Source organism: Tursiops truncatus, chromosome 9, assembly GCF_011762595.2.
Source record: "Tursiops truncatus isolate mTurTru1 chromosome 9, mTurTru1.mat.Y, whole genome shotgun sequence".
Classification (NCBI taxonomy): domain Eukaryota; kingdom Metazoa; phylum Chordata; class Mammalia; order Artiodactyla; family Delphinidae; genus Tursiops; species Tursiops truncatus.
This window is the reverse complement of record NC_047042.1, coordinates 90,464,940-90,486,617: the sequence shown is the minus strand read 5'-3', so window position 1 is coordinate 90,486,617 and position 21,678 is coordinate 90,464,940. Positions and strand designations below refer to the sequence as shown.

Genomic DNA, 21,678 nt, shown 5'->3' with positions numbered 1-21,678 from the left:
TTACCATATGATCCAGCAATCCCACTTCTGGGCATATACCCTGAGAAAACCATAATTCCAAAAGAGACATGTACCACAATGTTCATTGCAGCACTATTTACAATAGCCAGGACACGGAAGCAACCTAAGTGTCCATCGACAGATGAATGGATAAAGAAGACGTGGCCTATATATACAATGGAATATTACTCAGCCATAAAAGGAAAGGAAATTGAGTTATTTGTAGTGAGGTGGATGGACCTAGAGTCTGTCATACAGTGTGAAGTAAGCCAAAAAGAGGAAAACAAATACCGTATGCTAATGCATATATATGGAACGTAAAAAAAAAAAGTTCTGAGGAACCTAGGGGCAGGACAGGAATAAAGACACAGACATAGAGACTGGACTTGAGGACACGGGGAGGGGGAAGGGTAAGCTGGGACAAAGTGAGAGAGTGGCACTGAGAATATATACACTACCAAATGTAAAATAGATAGCTAGTGGGAAGCAGCCGCATAGCACAGGGAGATCAGCTTGGTGCTTTGTGACCACCTAGAGGGGTGGGATAGGGAGGGTGACGCAAGAGGGAGGGGATATGGGATTATACATATATATACGTACAGCTGATTCACTTTGTTACACAGCAGAAATTCACACAACACTGTAAAGCAATTATAATCCGATAAAGATGTTTAAAAAAAACCCCAAAAAAACAGAAGTCATCAAATTCACAATTAAAATTAGAATACGTAAATTATGACCTCCATACTTTATAATGAAATTGCTTATTCATAAAATAATATGCTTAAATTCATTGCAGTTTTGTATATAATAACCAAAGCAGCTGGGAATAAATTAATATTTTCCCAGAGAACGTCAGTGTTTCTACTGTATATTTCATTAATGTTATAGGGGGAATCTGATTCCCAAGATGGAATAAAAAAAAGTTAGAGTACATCAAGCTTTTCTACCTCGTGTAATCATATGCCCTTTGTTGAGCAACCACTTGCATGCATGGTATCATACCTGTTCACACAGGTATGCTGTGGAAGAAAAATACCCAAGGTTTTACATTTAGATTTAGTCTTTTACTGCTGTTCAGGCTTATTGTAGAGACTTCTGAAATTGGGATCCCCAAAGACTTGACTCACCTACTTCTTCCCCTAACTCCTTCCACTCCCATTTTGCAGTGGAAAGGAAAAGAATTTACTGCTACCATGATGAAGTGTCCCTGGACTAGCAAACTAAGTGTATGACAGGTTTATACCCTGCTTCAATAGCGGTGCAGATCATTCCTATTTGAACTACAGGCACAAATGGCTTAAAGTCAGGAAACCTTTTGTATAAAGGGCCAGAGTAAACACTACAGACTTTGAGCTACATATGGTCTCTGTCAACAGCCCCTGCCAGCCTTTAGAAATGTAAACATTATTAGCTTTTAGGCTGTATAAAAGCAGGCCATAGATTGAATTTGTCTAACAGGCCATAGTTTTGTTGAAACAAGTTGTAGGCCCAAGACGGAGCCACTCCTGCCTGGGTGCGGCCTCAGCAAACCAAAATTTAAATAACCTTCACGTCCCTGTAAATGCTCCGCTTGACCAGAAACACAGTATATCCAGTTGGCCAAACACCAAGCCAACTTTGGGCTTTCTACTCACCTCTCTGTTCCTTATTCTTCATCCTCCCGCCTTCAGCCCCACTGTGCAGTTCTTTGAGCCCTTGCAAATGGCGAGTGCCTGCTTCATCAAGTGTCAGTTTGTTTGGACTCTGCCTAAATTGTCCTCTTTGATCATCTTTAACAGCCTCTGGTGATGAAGATGGAATCCAAAGCTGACCGCTTATGGCCTGTGGGACAAGATGCACAGGCGAACGACCCACTGAACCCTTCGCATTCATTGTTTTCTCATCAAAACCGAGGGCAAGCCGCTTTTGGATTTGAGCCTCTGATCCCCCGCACACAGCTCTGATCCAAACCAACTTTATGTGAGGAAAAGCAAAGTGTATTCACATTCTCACACACACACACACACACACACACACACACACACATACATATTTCCCAGAAAAGTTCCAGGACAGCTATAATAGGAGCCTACAATGGGTGGCAGCAGTTAGGGGATGCATAAAGATAAGTCCACAGCATAAAGCACGGGGAGACTTGGAAAACTAAAACAAGAAATTAGTACTATTTGAACTAATGGCACAACAAAATCTAAGTAGCACAAGTCATACTATTAAAGTCATTAGGGTGACCGCCACTTTCATAAAGAAATCTTCTCGGGCTTCCCTGGTGGCGCAGTGGTTGAGAGTCCGCCTGCCGATGCAGGGGACACGGGTTCGTGCCCCGGTCCGGGAAGATCCCACATGCCGCGGAGCGGCTAGGCCCGTGAGCCATGGCCGCTGAGCCTGCGCGTCCAGAGCCTGTGCTCCGCAACGGGAGAAGCCACAACAGTGAGAGGGCCACGTACAGCAAAAAACAAAAAACAAACAAAAAAAAAAACTTATCGTTTAAGGATTAAATAGATCAATTGCTAATGCGAATCTTGAAGCCAAAGCTGCAAAAGTGGTGGGCATGGATCAAACACTTAAAAGACGTTAAAGCACTCGCCACCTAAATCTAAGGCTCCTGTGCTAAGTTGGTCATGCAACGGGTTACACTGACACTGCGCCACCTGACAACCTCAAGAAAAATTCTGTGCAACAAGGTACACTGTAAAATACCACAAAATCCCCAACCTAGCAGTACACCTCTCTTAGGTATTAATTTGGTTCTCAAACATCCAATGCTTACCTAAGAATCGGGATCCTCGAGTTTCAAAGAATTGAGCACTCCACCTTCCGGCACACCTGCTCATTTTGTCTAATAATTGTGGTCCTGGAAGCTGCAGACATCTACAAAAATGGCAAGTCTCACTAAGACAACCTAGCGTTACAATGGCTATCATGGGGAACATTCCAATTAGACATATTGTTTAAGAACCACACTTGAAAGTAAGTGTTTCCAAATCAACCAGAATGGGACACCTATTTTAACTGGTATGCATTAGATTCCAAAAGGCTTCAAAATTCCAAATCAACTTCATTGCAAGATTCAACGCAAAAGGCTAATTTTTCATTAAAGAACGAAACAAGACAATAAGACCAACGTGACTCCTAAAACTCCCCTCTATTTTCCTTTACCCAAGTACTCACTGTCTACTAATCCTCTTACCTGAATTGCCTTTCCATTCTGAAGAGACAAGACCAAAAACAAAAATTCAAGTTGGTTTTCAAATTGCAGCAGCTCCAAGGCCAGAAACCTAAGATAATAATACCCACCCCCTCCCCTGAACTTGAATACCCCCGGTATCTACTCTCAAAGGAGGGCCCTCATGTGGGTCCCTCCCAGGGTTGATGGGACTCTGAAGGATTCTGATAAACTTCTATCAGTTATTCCCTGAAACAGCCAAGTGGAAACTAAAATTAAAACTCATGGAAAACCTTGTCAAATTCTGGTAGATACCAGAACTTACACTCTTCACTATAAACTCCACTCTGCGGGGTCTGCAGAATGGGGTTCTGGGGAAACTGGCAGAAGCCACAGCCAGAGGTGAGAATTCCTACCAATGTCACCTCTTCCTGAACCCTGTAGTTGCTGGTCAAGAGAGAAATTTCACGTCCTTCCTTTTCCAAATTCAGACCCTTGGGAATTTGATTTTGGGAACTCATTGGTTATTGATCCTTTCTGTCCCAGGGATAGCTATTGCCTTCTTGTGTCCTGAGAGCTTGGCTTTCTGCCTGCTGGCACATGCAGGTTGTTGGTTCTTATGTATGGAGGCAGCTCAACCATCAGGCCCCAGAATATGGTTGGACAGAAATGTGGGTTGTGTCCCATTTGCAGCCTACCAACTGTTGCCAGCTCTCAGAGGAATTGTCCAAGTACTTCATTCTTTTGGCTATCTTTGGGAGTGGCTCTAGATCTTGGGAGTATATTTTGGTGGTGTTCAGTACTGCCAGGAATAGTTACTGTTTGTCCAGTTTGAAACTTGATAGGGTATTTGAAAGAATTTTTTTTTTTTTAAAGTAACTTTATGGTCAGAAGTTGGCTGAACTAGAAGCTGATATTCAGAGCCAGACAGAAACTTTTTAGGCTTTCTCCCCTCCCCCACCCCCAAGCTAAAAATAAAACTATGTACCCAGAGGGGAGAAAAAAATATTCCAGACAACTCTAAATCTAGAACATAGGAATCTTTTAATTTTTATCTTAGTTGAAGATCTTCTCCCTGACATAAAGAAGCAAACTGAAGATAAAGTAGATGGTCAAGAGGATGATCAAAAGGTGGTACTAGGCACATTCTAGGCCCAAGACAAAACCACTCCTGCTGGGGGTGCCACCTAGGCAAACCAAAACTTAATAACTTTCATGTCCAATAAATGCTCTGCTTGACCAGAAACGCTGTATATCCAGTCAGCCAATCACCAAATACCAAGCAAACTCTGGCCTCTGTACTTACTTCCTTGTTCCTTATTCTTTACCTCATAAAAACTTCTTGCCTTCCACCCCGTTTTGCTGTTCTCTGAACCCCTGCAAATGGAGACTGCCCTCCTCATGAAATGTTAAATGAAGTTTGTTTGGATTACCTAAATTGTCATCTTTAATCATTTTAAATAGTTTGCAGACCTGTCTTAGTCTAGTTATTAGAAAGTCTTAGGCTAAAATATTTTTGATGCAAAGATGTCTAGGCTACACATGTAGGGTTAGCTAAACAACCCATGACAAACTGTAATTCAAAACACCAAAGCTGACGTTAGCAGCAATTTATAATTAAAACCAAAGGATAGCAGTGATTGAAAACCACAGTCAAACACTGATAAAACTGATGCTTAAGCACCTTCCCAAGGATTTTAGGAACTTTCAATACCTGTGGAGGTATCCAGGCTTAAGATACTTCACAATGTTGTCTAGTACTGTCTAGTACCCAGGCTTCCTAGAAGACATTACATTAGTCTATAGCAAATTTTATCAACATAATTTAATTCAAACACTCAATTTCAGAAATCCTTTATAAACTCATATATATTGCTTACCTTAATAGTATCAGGCACTAGTAGAAATGGAAGTCAACAAATTTTAAGTCATTGACTTGTAAGAACTTTTTTGGATTGGTTTCACAGCCCACTAAAAGACAATACTGGTTGACATAAAACCCAGCAATCCCACTACTGGGCATATACCCTGAGAAAACCATAATTCAAAAAGAGTCATGTACCGCAATGTTCATTGCAGCACTATTTACAATAGCCAGGACATGGAAGCAACCTAAGTGTCCATCAACAGATGAATGGATAAAGAAGATGTGGCACATACATACAATGGAACATTACTCAGACATTAAAAAGAAACGAAATTGAGTTATTTGTAGTGAGGTGGATGGACCTGGAGTCTGTCATACAGAGTGAAGTCAGGCAGAAAAAGAAAAACAAATACTGTATGCTAACACATATATACGGGATCTTAAAAAAAAAAATGGTTCTGATGAACCTAAGGGCAGGACAGAAATAAAGACACAGATGTAGAGAATGGACTTGAGGACAAGGAGAGGGGGAAGGGTAAGCTGGGACGAAGTGAGAGTAGCATTGACATACATACTCTACCAAATGTAAAAGAGATAGCTAGTGGGAAGCAGCCACATAGCACAGGGGGATCAGCTGGGTGCTTTGCAACCACCTAGAGGGGTGGGATAGGGAGGGTGGGAGGGAGATGCAAGAGGGAGGAGATATGGGGATATACGTATAGCTGATTCACTTTGTTATACAGCAGAATCTAACACACCATTGTAAAGCAATTATACTCCAATAAAGATGTTAAAAAAAAAGACAATACTGGTTGAGGTATTAAAAACAGTAACAACTGGAATCTCTATAAAGCATATTTTGCTTTCTGCAATAGGACAGAGGTGGAATTTGTCTGAATCCATAGTTTTATGTATAGAAGGAAATTTGATTTCTGTAAGTCTCTTCAGAGCACAGTCTATAGTGGCAAAGAGAAAAAAATCCTCCTGTAAGATGAACGTCAAAACCTTTATTCTGGACTTTTTGTATTTTGGGCTTTTCTAACATACATCCTCATCAGTAAATGCCTTAAACAATCAGATTAGAGAACCAGCATCATTGCCAAAGCATGGGACCTGGTGGCTCACTGAGCTTGTTGTTTCTCCTATTAAGAATGCCCTGATTTTCTTTGGGAAAATGTCACTTCTCAAGTAAGTACCTTCCCCTTCCAAGGCTGAGACATTTGTTTAACCCTGGTTGATCCTTATATTCCATCCCCTCCCCTCAGTGAGAACTAGACTTCAGCCACTGTTTTCTGACTGAATTTTCTGGCTCACTTGTCTTGGATTAAAGGCAGTAGGGGACATGGGTAAAGAATTCACATTCACAAGTATGCTCATATATGGCAGACGATATTAAAATAGCCTTTCTTCCACACCACATTGGAAAATGTAGGAAAGATAGAATTTTGCTACATGTTTAACTTCTAAGGAAGGATTTTTTTTCTAGGACTCAAATTAGGACTATTATTCTAGTTAAAAACACATTTAAGAATCAAAGAGAAGGCTTTTCCCACCCCCATCAATGTAACATCTAGAAAATATTCAAAACGGAGTTTTAAAAATACTTGTAATATCTGAGAATCAGAACTTTCCAAACCTTATAGGTGAAATTAACATAGGCAAACTTTCAAAGTGACTTGTAAATTCCCCACTTTTTGTATCCCCCCCCCCCACCCCCGCCTCTTCCAATAGGTTTCAGACAAGTAGAATTTTTCATGGCATCTTTCGTTCTCCTTTCAGGGGGGTGGGACTCCTCGATTGAATACTATCTATCACCCTCTTCCTTCCTGTTTGCTAAATTAACTTTCTGCTTAGTTAAAGCTGGTGAAATCCATGTGTTAGAGTTTTTTAAAAAAAGTTTTCCTATTATTTTATGGACTAGTAGATCATCCCTATATGTATTGATTTTATAGAGGAACATACAAAGGCAGTAATGGAGACCCGAACTAGTTAATATTCTACTGCATGACATACAGTAATTTTTCCATTAAAAATACCTTGTTGTGGTAAAATATTCACAGTAAAAATTCATCAAAGCTGATTTTTATTAAAATCAAAGCACCAGTTGACTCCCGCAAATTAAAAACAACAACGAAGACTACGGTCTCAGATATCCTTCACAATAAGTGAAACCTTCATGGGCAGAGAAATCTGTGATCTGATTGGCTAGCATTATTCTCACTCAAGAGCATGAGCCACCAACCTGTGAATTTTAGTAAATTCACACCAAAGATGAAGGGGCAATATAAATAAAAAGACATGAACTCTTAACTTACATGAGGTTATATAATACTTCAAAAAATATGTATATGCATGGTTATTTTAAATGAGGGCCTCTATTTCAATAATTAGATGGTTGAACTCATGGTTATGTCCATAATTTTAATGGTCAATCAGATCACTCAATTTCTCTCATTCATAACAGATACAGATAAACAGAAAATAAATATACCTTCTATTTAAACCTAAAAACCTTTTGCTTCAGTGCAGCAACCTACTGTTGGGATTCACGTTCACTTGTAGATCAGGCCTCAACAAAAGGGGGAGTTCCTCCTTTCATTGTCTAACTAGTCTCTCCACGGAACCCCAATTTAAAAGTTTAAACACTGTAACAGAATAGAAAATTGAAACACAAATTCATAAATGGAGCAATCGGCTATATACTCACCCTTTTGACTGTGGAGTGAATCTTTTTTGAAAGCATCCCTAAGTTGTATTACATCTACACTACTGTGTAGTAGTAAAATGTGGAGCCTATTCTTTAGCTTGGAAAAGAAAGTAAAGCTACCAAGGGAAGAGGACATTTTCCTCTCAGGACCTTCCAATTTCCTACACTTCCACTCAGAAAAGATAAGCAGGGCCTGTTAATTTAAAGGACAAAATAACTGCATTGCCAGGTGCTGAAGTACAATAGTATTTTGAATTTAATATGGTATACATTATCCATTTATACTTCTACCAAAGCCATGTAAGTCACTAACTGTGTACTGGGTTTCCTTTTTGCTGGAAAGATCAGATGCTTGGCACCTGGGAAAGCTTTCGATGAGTTTCCCAGGATTGAGTATATTCTAGCTGCCACATGGCCTGCTCATCATGTGATCCCATTCAGCATTGGGGGGTCTTGCAGATATGACATAAGGCTACTGGTTCTAAATCCAGAGGGTAATCTCCTGGAGTGTTTGATCAGAGGTAAACACTGGAGTTTTTTAAGTTTAGGTCAAGGTTGCTTGAGTTGCACTGACCTTTTGAAAGGAATGCTTTCCAAATGGGCATGAGGTTTACTTAGGCTCATCTTATAGCTTACTACTATTATAATTTAAGGACTACTTTGCTGGGATCCACCTGGACACACAGGCACCTGTTAATAAGGTCGTAGGACTTTAATTTTCAGATCATTAAGAAAATGTTATTTGGAGAAATACTTTTAGTATATATTATGTATGATTACAGGAAAGATGGTTTTCAAGTGCCTTTCATTCTGCAAAAAAATGATAAAGGTGAAAGAAAAATATTGTTTGAAAAGATTAATATGGCACTGAATAATAACAGTGAAAGTTTTGGGTATATTAGTAGAAATTCTGGCTCAGATGCATTTACAAAATTATAATTTTTCTCTCTTAAGTGCTACTTCCCTTTGTGATCATCCTCAAAATTTACCTGTGGTGCCCTGCTTTAACTCAGGAGACAAGTATCGAAGAAAAAACTATCATAAGAATAGTATTCTAAAATAAAAACAATAAACTTATTAGGAAAAGCTCCACGGCTGCTGTGCTAAAAATGCTGGAGCAAAAGAAGACAATTGGTGGTATATGCACTATTATCAAAATTTGTTCAAGTCTTTGGAGAATAAATGTCAAACACATATTCAAAACAATACAACAACAACAACTACCACCCTAAAACACATATTTGGAAAAGTGACTAAGACTTTTTAACCTTTAGTACATAACTGACATATTATGGACTAAACCTAAGTGTACACAGAAAAGATGCTCTTGCCAGTAAGTTCTTTTCTCATTTTATCTTTAGCAGTATCTGAAAACCCAATGACTTAGCCACAGGATATTTTCAAACTGTCCATTTTAAGAACTAATGCCATGTGGATACAAGCAAATCCTCTAGGTTTAATTCATGGGAGATGACACTATCCAAAGGATAAAATTCTTTCAAGTCAGCTATATTTTCATTCTATCGGCCTAGAGAGGAAAATTTCCTCAGCCAATTAATGTTTTATAAATAAAGGTTTACTTTGGCAAACTAAAAAAGTTCACATATAAATATACTGTCAAATGTTAGATTAGCAAATGGCACAATAATTTTCTTCTATCTTAACCTAGTTTCCTTCTTTGATACTGAACAACAAGTAAAAGGAATAAATGAAAGTCAGTAAACTAGCTAGGTCTGACCCATTAAGAATATGCTTGCCCTCAGAAGGTAGGTCTTTTGTATCTCTATCAGGAAAATGAACATGAAGTCCAGAATTAAGTCAGATGAAAGATTCAGTTTGAGGTTCTGACTCTGAAGAATGGGAAATAGATGCTTCAGAAAAAAATGTAAATTTCACTCTAATTTCCTCCAGTTGCCTGCTCCCAAATTCCACAACACACTTCATTCCAATTTATGAAGACAGATGAAAACCACAAAAACTGGTCCCTTTCAGGGGAATTTATATTTAATGCCCAATAGGGTATAAGTTGAAGAATCCTTACATCAAATACGGCACACACTGCTGTATTGCGTATTCTGGACAGCTCCACTAAAAGCCATACTGAAAACAATGAGTCTTGTTATAAAAGGATCACCTGCACAGTTAAAAAAAAGCAAACAACAAACCACACACAGACACACAGCAAAACCAAACGAGTACACTTACTTCCTCAGTGGAAGAAGGTAGGTTTAGAAATGTACGAAAAATGGGCTTGAAAACCTGCTATACCAAACACACCTCTATAGACAGGAAAAAAACAAAAACAAAAATCAAACATCTGTTTTCCTTTTTCTTTAATACAATTGCCATCTTACATGATATACTATTAGGTGCCTTCTTAATAGCATCTAATCTACTTTTTCGTTGCACCAGTGGGCATCCTAGAATAGAACTCTTATTACCACTCATATTCATTGGAGTACTGCTCTTACGTACAGTACACCTAACTCATGGTTGGTCCATAGTTAATGAGTAGTGGTATTTTCTAAAAATGGATTAACGCACACATCCAAACCACATTAAATTTTCAACTTAGAGTTCAAACAAAGTCTATTTCCTTTCTATAGTTGCTATCACTCCAGACTGCAGTTTGAAATCCAATAAGTGGGGAGAATGTCTTTTTATTTTGTTGTTGATGCTTCTTTCTTTCTTCCTTTCTCCTTCCTTCCTCCCTCTTTTTCTTTCTTAATAAGGTTAAAAGAAATGGGTTATTAAGGAAATCAGAGTCTAGTAAACATTGAAAACTTAAAGTGGTCACAAGCTCTTCTTGGTAATGATGTTAAATTACTGACAAAAATGTTTTTTGAAAACAAAAAAAAAATCTAAAAACCAGCACACGCCAGTGGTGTTGCTTATTTAAGCAACTGGCGTTCCTCTATGCTTTTGAGGCGTTTCTTCCGGGGCTGTACAAAGTCATCATCTGAGTCATCACTAAATTTATTATCTTCTGATTCATTCCTGAATTCTACTTTAGGAAACCGTTTTTCTGGATAAAGGTTCTTCAGAAGTTCTTCAAAATAGCTTTCAAGTTTTATACCAGCATTGGCTACTTCTGAATCAGGCTGTTGAATAAAAATAAGAATTAAAAAAAATTTTTAGATAGTCAATAAAGTCGTGGATTTCTCACATTTTTGTTCCCTTCTAACTGAAGATTATGAATATCAGTGGATTGTTTTGGAGAAAATGTTTATGTATAGCTTTGATATAAAGTAAACAAAAGTCTGGGGCTAGACAAAATCTAGAGAAGATCAGATAAGAAGTAAATAAAAGGCTTTGACTCATCTGGATTACCAAAGAGATATCACAGAGATGCCATAATCAGAGAATCATCTAACAGGTATTTTTAGAACAAATTAAATGAAACGTGGAACTCTGGAATGAGTAGCCAATACAAAGGACAAACTATCAACAAAAGGCTATAAGTCTGATAGATGTTTAGATAAACTAACAGATGATAAAGTTTTTGAGAAAATTCTTAATTAAGAACTATCTAAACCACATTCTTAATGTTTTAATATCAACATCACAAAGACTGAACTCTGGTGAAGTGCCATATTTCAAGAAATAAAGGTGCTTCTGGGTTAAAATGTAAAGATAAAAATATTTTCTAAATTGTTTTCAAGTTGTCACCATATAATAAATCTTTGAATATACATGTGGATAAAGTCTTCCTAACTATCTCTTTCATTCCCTGACAGACTTGAACTTTTGGTTATTTATGCTGCCACAGATAGATATCTTGATCTCCTCGTTTGTCGGTAAGGTGTTTGGTTTAACATTACTTTCACATTGCTATTATTTTTTTTTCTTCTCACCTCATTGAATTCAGCACAGTTTTGAAAGATCAATCTAAAATCAGCTACAAAATCTTCAGGCTTTGTATACATGGAATAATCTTCTTGTAGTCTTTTCTTGATGGTTGACAAGTCCATTGGATTTTTAATTATTTTGTAATAATCTGGCACCTTTCAAAAGATATGAGATGCTATAATAAATAAATTCTACCTGGTCCTATATAAATCCTATAAGAAGTAGTATAAAATTCAGATTGTTCTCATTGCTTTTCTCTCTTCTATTTTGTCATTGATAAGGAAATTTATTCAGCAAAATTTACAAGTGCCTGAATGCTTCCACACATTGGTAAATGTTTAGTGTCACTTTTATCAAAAATCTTCACCAGTTATTTTTAATGAAAAAAACTTACCACATTTTCCCTCTTACTATTCTCCTTCATTATTAAACAAAAAGCAATCACTAGAAAAAGTATTACTTCTAGTAAGATTTGACATGCTTTTGCTGCATGTGTTATAGCAAGTGGGCTTTGAATCTGGGTTTGAACCCCAGCTCTGCTACTCACTAGCATTCTTCTGGGTAAGTTACTGGGTTCAGTCATTTCACTGAACCTGTTTCTTCATATTTCAAATAGAAATAATTCTACCAATCTCATAGGATTTTGTGAAGACTAAATGAGATGATATATATTAAGAAAAAGGGGGCTATTTTGCTGCTGCTATTAATGCCAAATGTAACTATAAGCCAGCATCATAAAAAGTGCCAAATTCTAGGTTAACTTTTTAAATGAATAAAGTTTTTACTGGCATATTTCTGCCCTGGCTCTTTTGGGTACAAAGGACCCTTCCCCCTAAAAACTATTTACAGTGGATCCTTGAACTGTGCAGGTACACTTATACACGAATTTTCTTCACTGAATTCATACTATATTACTACAGGATCTGTGGTTGGTTGAAGTTGCAGATACAGAGGGCTGACTGTAAAGTTATATGCAGACTTTCAACTGTGCAGAGAGTCGGTGCCCCTAACCTCTGCCTTGTTCTAAGAGTCAACTGTATTCCTTATTCCTATCTCAACTTCTCAAAACTTGTTTTCAGGACAGAAGTTCACTGTTTATCAGCTCAATATATTTGCTAAGCTTGTTTTCTTTTCTAATGTTGCATTAAATTTTCTAAATTTATCGAACTGTTCAACAAATCTATTAGCTTTTTAAAGGAATTTCAGACCATAGAGAAGAACACATTTTGAGTAGCAGGCCATTTCCAGCACTCTAAAATTATGCACTGAAGTCACATCAAATTTTAAATACGAAGTTTTTTGAAGTCAATGGTAAACACACACAAACACACACCTCTTCCTCTACTGTTAAAGTCTACTTATTACTTGAAGTTTGGACCTATAAATCAAAATGTGCACAGAGATTTGGAGAGGTCTTTATCTCAAATGGCAAGTTTTTTTCCCAACAGCTTTAGGATATACACCTAAAACTCCTGAGAGAGAAACAATTGATAGAAATCATCCCAGGGAATAGTAGGCAAAATACATGAGATGAGAAGAAAGAAGCTATGAGAAAAGAAGTTTTGGGCCAGTTTGTTAACCTTAAAATGTGCTTAGGATTAAAGCATGCAGTATGTATTAATAAGCTTTAGGATTTGGATTAATGTAAGAAACTTACTATTGAAAAATGGTACAGAAACTAGATTGTCATAAATCGAGTTTCAGAAAAATCATTCCACTGTACAAAAAAAGCACAAAATAACATCCATACTTACAGTTAGAGGAACTGGGTCTTGAAAAGCCAGGCTCATTTCATGGCAGTAAAGAAATAAAAGTAGGCGTTCACACTTCTAAGCAATAAATAAATAAAATGAAAATATAATGAAATAATGAAGTCACGGCTAATTTTTAGCAACAACGTTACAGGTCTCAAAGTATCAGAATAAAAGTTAAAACCAGATGAATACAAGAAAAATACTGATACTTGGAGCTTTGCTGTCCATTTCAATCACTTACTACAGTGTACTGTTTGACATTTTGGGGTGTATGTCATATGTGAGAGCAGTCGTTATAATTACAGGAACAAAAGCAGTATCACTAGAAACCTATCTGAAGTTGTTTAAAAATATATTTCCACTTCTCTCTCCAATTTGTGTACTGAATTATTAATTGTACACAAATTAATAGAAGAACATCCATATGTTGAGATCCAGAGGTAGAGCCCCTGCCATGGGGTGTTGGGTCCTAAGGACCCCTCTCTGAATGCAGATGGTTCCATCATGTACTCTGCTACTTCTCTGCTTACAAGTTTACCCCAATAAACACTGTGTAGCAGTGGCAGTGCATGTTTCAGCTCTCTCTTGCACGACAACTTTCATACTGACGGTTCTACTTAATAATTTAGCAAAGGAGCTTCTTTAGTGATAAAGGAGTGTTGACTTAGTAGCTTTAAATGTTAGTTACAGTTAAATATATTAGCTAGCTTTGAGGTATAAATCTAGTGCCATTTGGTGAAAGGATGTAATTATTTCCAGGAAGAGTAAACAGAAAAACCCATCTCTTTGGTGCCAATTCTTAACAAATTCTGAGGAAGAAAACATATCTGAATCAAACCCGAAACTGACTAAAGGTAGACTAAATTTAAAAGTCTAAATCTGTCATTATTTAAGACTGTTATTTTTTTGTGGAAAAAGAGTACTAAAGAAAAAAGCAGTATAAAATTGGACTGAATATACACTTCTTTGATGAAGACACATCTGCATCATAGTAATGCATCTAACCAAAACAACTGTTTAACAGTCTAGGTTGGAAACTTACCCTTTTATCTATTGGTGTTAGTTTGATAAGGCCTTCAGTTTTCTTTTTTTCTGAGTTGTGAATGGGAGCATCACAATCATATTCAACCTCTGGTTTAGATAAGTCTCGGCAGAAAGTGCAAATCCACTCTCCACTGTTGGGGAATAAAGTATCTGGCTGAGTTCCTAATGCACCATTGCTCTCTTCACCACCTCCCTTTCCCACCTCCCTCTATGCCATCTATTATGCAGAATTACTTATTTGGCATCAGTGTTAATCACTGAGGATTTAGCACACATCTGCTTTGTACGTGGCACCATGCTGAGTGAGCTTGCAAGCAGAAATAGAGTTCACAGGCCTAAGTGGTAAACGTTAGCCTAGTTAAGGAGGCATGAAATATACACAAAATAAAAAAATAAACACACACATTAATCTATGGCTGATGTGAGGCACAATTGACCTTTCCCCCCAAATGATTTAAGAAAAAGAAGCACTCTTGGTACTGTTCTTATAACTTTAAAATTATAAATATTTATTTATTTATATTTATTTTTTTTTCGGTACATGGGCCTCTCACTGTTGTGGCCTCTCCCATTGAGGAGCACAGGCACCGGACGCGCAGGCTCAGCGGCCATGGCTCACGGGCCCAGCCGCTCCGCGGCATGTGGGATCTTCCCGGACTGGGGCACGAACCCGTGTCCCCTGCATCGGCAGGCAGACTCTCAACCACTGCGCCACCAGGGAAGCCCTGAAATTATAAATATTTAAAAGTACAGCCTTGGAAGGGACTTCCTGGTGGTCAAGTGGTTAAGACTCCATGCTCCCAATGCAGGGGGCCTGGGTTCGATCCCTGGTCAGGGAACTAGATCCTGCATGCTGCAATTAAGAACCCGCATGCCGTAACTAAAAGATCCCTCATGCTGCAACTAAGACCCGGCACAGCCAAATAAATAAATAAATATTAAAAAAAAAAAAAGTCTTGGGGACAAGGCTCACTTAAACAAACAAACAAACAAAACCTACAGCCTTTGAAGAACTAAGATATCAACCCAATGGCTCTTCTCTATGACCATGATCATCTCATATAGGGTTTGAGAATTTACTCAAGGTATTTGTGAACAATACAGCTCAATGGCTGGCAAATAAGATGCACTAAGTTATGGCAGTGTTGTGCATAAGGATAACACTTTATGGTACTTCCCTTGTAATAATTTAAAGGGCCAGTTATTTTTTTTTTCTCCTCATAACAGACTAGGTTTTTGAGAGAAGCACTGGGAATGGGAGGCAGGGTATGGGAAACCCTGTGTTGAAAATTTTGGCGTATGCATTTATGCCAAGTGGACTTCTGTTTAAGTTTTTACAAAGGTTTTATGTTACAGTGATCATCAAAAGTTTATTGCTGTTATTATTTATAATGAAAGAACGTAAGGAAGGGAAGCAAGCACCGTCTTACCTTGGAAAATTTGCCAATGTGGGCACATGACAAGAGAGATGGAATACTTTGGGACACTTCTCACAGCATAGGAGTTCCCCTCCGTTCTGACAAACTGCACACCAGTCCTCATTGGGGTCATCCTCTTTCCTTGTCTCTCCAACGTGAAGGGGTGACTTCTGTGAGGCATCTAGCCACTCAGACTTTCCATTTGAGGAATTTTCCTGGTTAAGTCCAGGTTGATCTCCTGTGCTATCAGGGGCATCTGATCTTAACACAGACTCTTCAGATGCAGAGCTCTGACTGCTATTTAAGAGCAGGGAGGTGAGTATGCTTCTTGGATAGTTGGTCTGCAGTGGAAAGAGTTAACATATGCATATGGGTATCTTAAACTGCCATTCTTTATTAGCACTACTGCAATTCTGGACTGCAGTCTGCCCACTCATGAGCACCTGGTTATTTCAAAGGAGTCTGTGAATCTGCATGAGACCAGAATACGTTTACTGCTAACTGTCCCTAATGGTAAAGAAGACATGGACCTCTACTGAAAAATACCTTCAAAACAGAAGATCAGCAGCTGTAACAGGGTGTGGATAACACAGGGAAAATCTTTGAATCTGCTGATGGCTATAGCAGTGGGTGGGTACTGTAGAAGTCAACCACGTGAACTATAAATACATTTTACTGGAGCTGTTAATTCAAAGTATATCTAAACACAAAACAGGCCTACTACAGATTTTTTATCATTCATAAAAAGGCATGCTGCTTTAATTCTTAGAAGTAATTTCACCTCTGCAAGTGCCATTAATAACTTTAAAATGAACCTAAATGTTATGTTTGAGCCTAGAATGGTGAAAATTTCAAACTAATAACAAAACCTATTATCTCCTTTAAACATTTTTAAACATTTTGAAGTAATAAATGTAGATTTAGTTAAAAGCACAGGTATATAATATCATTCCTTGGAGCCAATTATTTTCAAATTATTTAGCTTTTCCCTCTGCTATTTACCTCCATACTTCTAAACAGTATGCTTATACTATAATTTTTCAGATTTTCAAATTTAAACATATTTTCAGTTTTTTTTTTTTTTTTGCGGTACGTAGGCCTCTCACTGTTGTGGCCTCTCCTGTTGCGGAGCACAGGCCCCGGACGCGCAGGCTCAGCGGCCATGGCTCACGGGCACAGCTGCTCCGTGGCGTATGGGATCCTCCCGGACCAGGGCACGAAGCCGTGTCCCCTGCATCGGCAGGCGGACTCTCAACCACTGCGCCACCAGGGAAGCCCTTCAGTTTTAAATGTATATATTTTCCCTTCTATGGAAGATCAGATTTTTCCTTCCTGATTCTCCACACCCTCCTTATACTTACACACACCATTCATACCATCCTCTGAACATAGTTTTATTAAGCACTGTTTTCTTTTTAGTTGGGAGGCACCAGTATAACTGTTTATAGCCAGCATCTATTCCAGCTGGTCAGTATCATTGCTGTACTGGTTAAGTATCCTGAAAAATCAATTTTTGGTCAAATGCATATTCACGTTATATCCTGATTATGTCCAGTTTTTATTTAAATTTGTATTCAGGTGTTTGTTTAAATCATTATGACTATATACTGTTCATTGCATAACCACAGAATGTACTATGACTACACTTCCTTTTTGTCTAACTTTTTGTTTTTCCTGTGAGTCAATAATTACCATATTTTAAAATTTAATCCATTTGCTTATTTTTCTAGATATCTAAGTCATTCTCACAATCCCCAACAGGGTTATAAAATGTTTCTCAATACTGTCAAAGCATTTTCCTCCCACTACATACATTCCTAATGGAGTCTTCTGTCCTCCTCCTACAGGGTGTACTGGAGGAGCTGTTGTATTGGGGACTAACTACCCTTTTCTTTGCCTCTCTTCTGTGTTAGATCCCAGAAATGGGATCTTATGTCTTTCTCTTTCTGGTTTAATTCATTTTTGATGAAGCATATTCTCAAATATCTTCTCAAATGAGTGCATGGAATTAAGTTTTTGAGAATCTGCATGCATGTCTAAAAATGTTTATTTAATCTTTACACATAATTGATAATTTGCCTGGGTACAGAATCCTGGCTACAAAATATCTTTCCTCACAATTTTGTTATTTTCTCTATTGGCTTCCAGCTTTGAGAGTCTGTGTTGAGGACTTGGTGACACTATGATGTCTGATCCATTATGTAAGGTGTTTTTTTCCTCTGGAAGCTTTTAGAACCTGTTTAGAATACTGGTATTCTGAAATCGATGAGGATATGACTTGAGTCTTTTTTTCATTTAATTGTTCTGGTACTTGGTAGGCCCTTTCAATTCAGATGCTCATGCCCTTCAGTTACAGGAAGTTTCCTTGTATTATTGCTTTGGCAATTACCTTCCATGTGTTTTACTCTGTTCTCTCTTTCAAATGCCCAACCTCCTCATTTAACCTCTGACTTTTCAAACTCTTCTCCCTGTTTGCCATCCATCTTTTTGTTTTGATCAACTGAAAGATTTAAATATAATAGTTTTGATCTCCTACAAGCTATTTAAAAGTTTCTCTCATCCTATCCCTCAAGTAGGAGTAGTATTGCAATCATAATATAATTACATTTTGAGCCCTAGATTCTTCATCTGATTCTTGTTTCACTATAACAACAGGAAAATCATAATTTTCAGGTGGTCCACTGTTTTCTTGTTTTATTCGGATTGGCTCCAACATGACCACTGGGACTTTGTGTGTAGAATCAGCTCCTGCTGGTTTGCTGGAAGAGCCAGAGCTATAAGTATAAGAAAAAAAGAAAGAAAGAAAGAAAGAAAAAATCTAAGAAAGCTACCTTAAGTATCTTAAAACAAGGTATAATAATAGCTTTTCGGAGTAATGCTGTATCTTCACAGCAATGGTAACTATGTTACATCAGCAATAAATGATACATAACTGAAATGCATCTGCTGTATGCAAAACAGTTTCATTTACGTATAAAAAATGTGCCACATACTAACCTATCAAAATGGTTACATTACACACCTGGAAAGGTATTTAAATAAATTTAAATAAAACCTGAATTAAAACTGACTTCAATATCCTGAGGCTCTAAAATTGGGCAGCCAGATCTTAGAACTATCTTAGAATTAGCATCTTTTTTTTAGGATTTTCCTTTCGTTCTCTAGTCAGTGACAAAGAGAAGTCTAGGCTCACATTAACGATTTACTGTCACAAAGTGTGAAGATAATTAACTAGGTTCATAATTTACTGGTGTTCTGCTATTTTAAAAAATGTAGTGCAACAAAAAAGCCATTTACAGATAGCTACTCTGTTCTCATAGGATTAAAGGCAAACTTTTCCCCTTCAGAGTATGCTACTTCCATACAATTAGGAAAGTAAGAATTGGGTTCACTATCTAGGAGAAATTTGCAAGCATTATGAGTGGGTGTGTAACACATAAAATACAGTTTCAACAACTGTAAAACAGAATCAATGTTTGGTTATTAGAAATGTCAGAACACCAATTTTAGCATAAAATTATTATTTGTTTTCCCTAAGTTTTTATTTGTGCATGTTCCTATATAGTGCAGTGTGTTACACAGACTTCATTTTTGTTTCTTCCTTGCTATTATACTAAAGTCAAATGTATTTTCTTATTTTCAACAGATAAACATTTTTGTATCTTTAAAGATAAAATTGTACTCTACTAAACCCATTGATTTATTACATTAACATATAATATATAATAATTATTAAACATTTAACTTAAAAGTTAAAAATAAGGGAAATTGCTTAAAATGTATTGAGTACCAAAGCATGCTGAACACTGGCGAGAGAAATCTAGTTACAGATTTTATAGGCTAGAGAATAAGTTAAGTCAGTTTACCTTCCTCGGCTCCCAACGCTGGAGGCACTAGGTGAACGTATTGGTGGGTGTACACTTGTCATAGTAACAGGTCCTGAGATCATACACATTTGTAAAATGAATTAATAACTGTATTTAATTCCTACTCAATGTTCTCACTTAGTACTACATTGAAACTGGAAACACATAATGAAACTATATAAAACAAGAGTAGCTGCTGAACTCCCAGCACAGTCTAAAGTCCCCCTAAACTGGCAGGGCTGTTCAACCTCAGCAGTACTGACATTTGGGGACAGATAATTCTTTGATGTGGGGGCTGTATGTGCATCGTAGGGATGCTGAGCAGCACCCTCGGCCCCTACAGTTATTAGATGCCATGGCACCTCTACATACTCAGCATCCAGGGGTGTGACAATCAGAAATGCCTGCAAACACTGTCGAATGTCCCATGTTAGAGTAACCAGGGTAGGAGCTTAGTGAGGACGCTAGTGCCAGCAAAAGCTACAGAGGACAATAAAAAGTTGGTAGGGCTGGTATAAAAGCAGTCCAAGAGAGAAAGCCCCACAGAGGCTGATGAACAGAAGACACTGAAGCAATGTATAGGAGATACTTTGTCCCTTGCCTGACACTGAGTTAGTACTGGATAAACGTTAGTTTTAGTAATAGTGCCAAAATGGTTTCCAGAAATGTTTTGTCAAGTTATACTCCCACCAGCTATGTATCAGAGCATTTGTCCCATCACATCCTCATCAATGAGTATTTTCACTATTTAAATCTTTGCTTATTCAATAGTTAGAAATTATGTCTTTTTGATTTTATAATGACTACTGGTGAGATGGAACCACCCATCTTTCTTCCTCTCCCCTGTTTTACTAACTAAATGTATTTCCTCTTTAGGGAATAATCTACTCATGTCCTTTTGCAATACTGTGTACTTTCCTTATTAATCTGTATGAACTTGTTACATAATTAAACAGTTTCTCTACCACATTTTGTCAACAATTTCCTTTCAGTTTGTTTATGTTTTAAATAAGTACCTCCTTTAAAATTCGACAACTGCTTAATTATGCTTGTATGACTGGTGAATGGCATAAGAAATTCTCCTCTTTCCTTATTTTGGTCTAAGGCATCTAATTTGCCAAGGTCTCCGCGAGTAGCATTAGTCAGAGTGCCTCTCTCTTGAAGGAAATAAGTAGTTGTGTCCAAAATTCTTGAACACAATTAAATAGCGAAAAAAACCACCAAAAAGAGTGATTGTCACTGATAAATTTTGATGCTAGGAAAATTCCATGCAAAAAGAGATGATACTACAGGCAAATTATCAAAAAGAGAACGTACAATACTAATTTCCTCCTGGGAGCACTATAGTGCCCATAAGTTCTATTCAAATTGAAAATGTACAGAGGTTTAACTTTTGCTTCCCACTTCGAAAGTACATTAATTTTAAAGAGTACCCAAAACACAGACCCATTTTAATCATCCAACAGAAAAAGGGAGGAGGCATAGGGTGATTTTTTTAAAAATTATTATAAATAGAATAAAAACTGAAAAAAAACCACTAATAAAATTTTTAAAAAGCCCACTTTACCTGTAAGGCCTGGAGATGGCACTGATGAATTCGGTGACTGGACGGTTCTGTTTGAGGGTGGTCTTGGCTGGCCATGATCTGTACTAGTATCTTTCCTCACAATATTGTCCAGCATAATAGTACTTGAGCAGTCAATCTGATGAGAAATTATTTCACGGCATTGTGACTTTGCAAGTTAAAAGCTACTTTAAATTTATAAGAAAACTTTAATAGTTTAATTATTATCAGATAATAAAACATGTAAATATCATATTTGAGAAGTTCTGATCCATACTTTCCCCATAAACAACCTTGAAAAAAAGCTTTCACACTTCTTAATATTTCACCTTAGTAAATATACTGAGTCACACTATTTCAGAAGTCATGAGCCAGGAGAAAAGAGTATTGTGTGCTACACCCTTAAAAATTAAAACAAAATTATAAAAAGAAATTCTAATAAT

At 37.4% G+C, this 21,678-nt stretch overlaps 1 protein-coding gene across 4 annotated transcripts in view; it reads right to left on the bottom strand.

Annotated features, from left to right (window-relative positions):
* Positions 1 to 7,099: 7,099 nt before the first annotated feature.
* TRIM24 (tripartite motif containing 24) overlaps positions 7,100 to 21,678 on the bottom strand; it is a 94,838-nt gene continuing 80,259 nt past the window's right edge. For 3 of the 4 annotated variants that reach the window (XM_019949103.3, XM_019949153.3, XM_019949289.3), the window contains 8 exons: positions 21,239 to 21,374; positions 19,672 to 19,744; positions 18,411 to 18,579; positions 15,818 to 16,146; positions 14,386 to 14,518; positions 13,344 to 13,418; positions 11,595 to 11,744; positions 7,100 to 10,841 (listed from right to left, as the gene is read on the bottom strand). In XM_019949103.3, coding sequence (XP_019804662.2) covers positions 10,632 to 10,841; positions 11,595 to 11,744; positions 13,344 to 13,418; positions 14,386 to 14,518; positions 15,818 to 16,146; positions 18,411 to 18,579; positions 19,672 to 19,744; positions 21,239 to 21,374 — 1,275 coding nt within the window. In that variant the 3' untranslated portion in view covers positions 7,100 to 10,631. The remainder of the gene's footprint in view (positions 10,842 to 11,594; positions 11,745 to 13,343; positions 13,419 to 14,385; positions 14,519 to 15,817; positions 16,147 to 18,410; positions 18,580 to 19,671; positions 19,745 to 21,238; positions 21,375 to 21,678) is intronic. The other variant, XM_019949220.3, reaches the window with a different exon arrangement.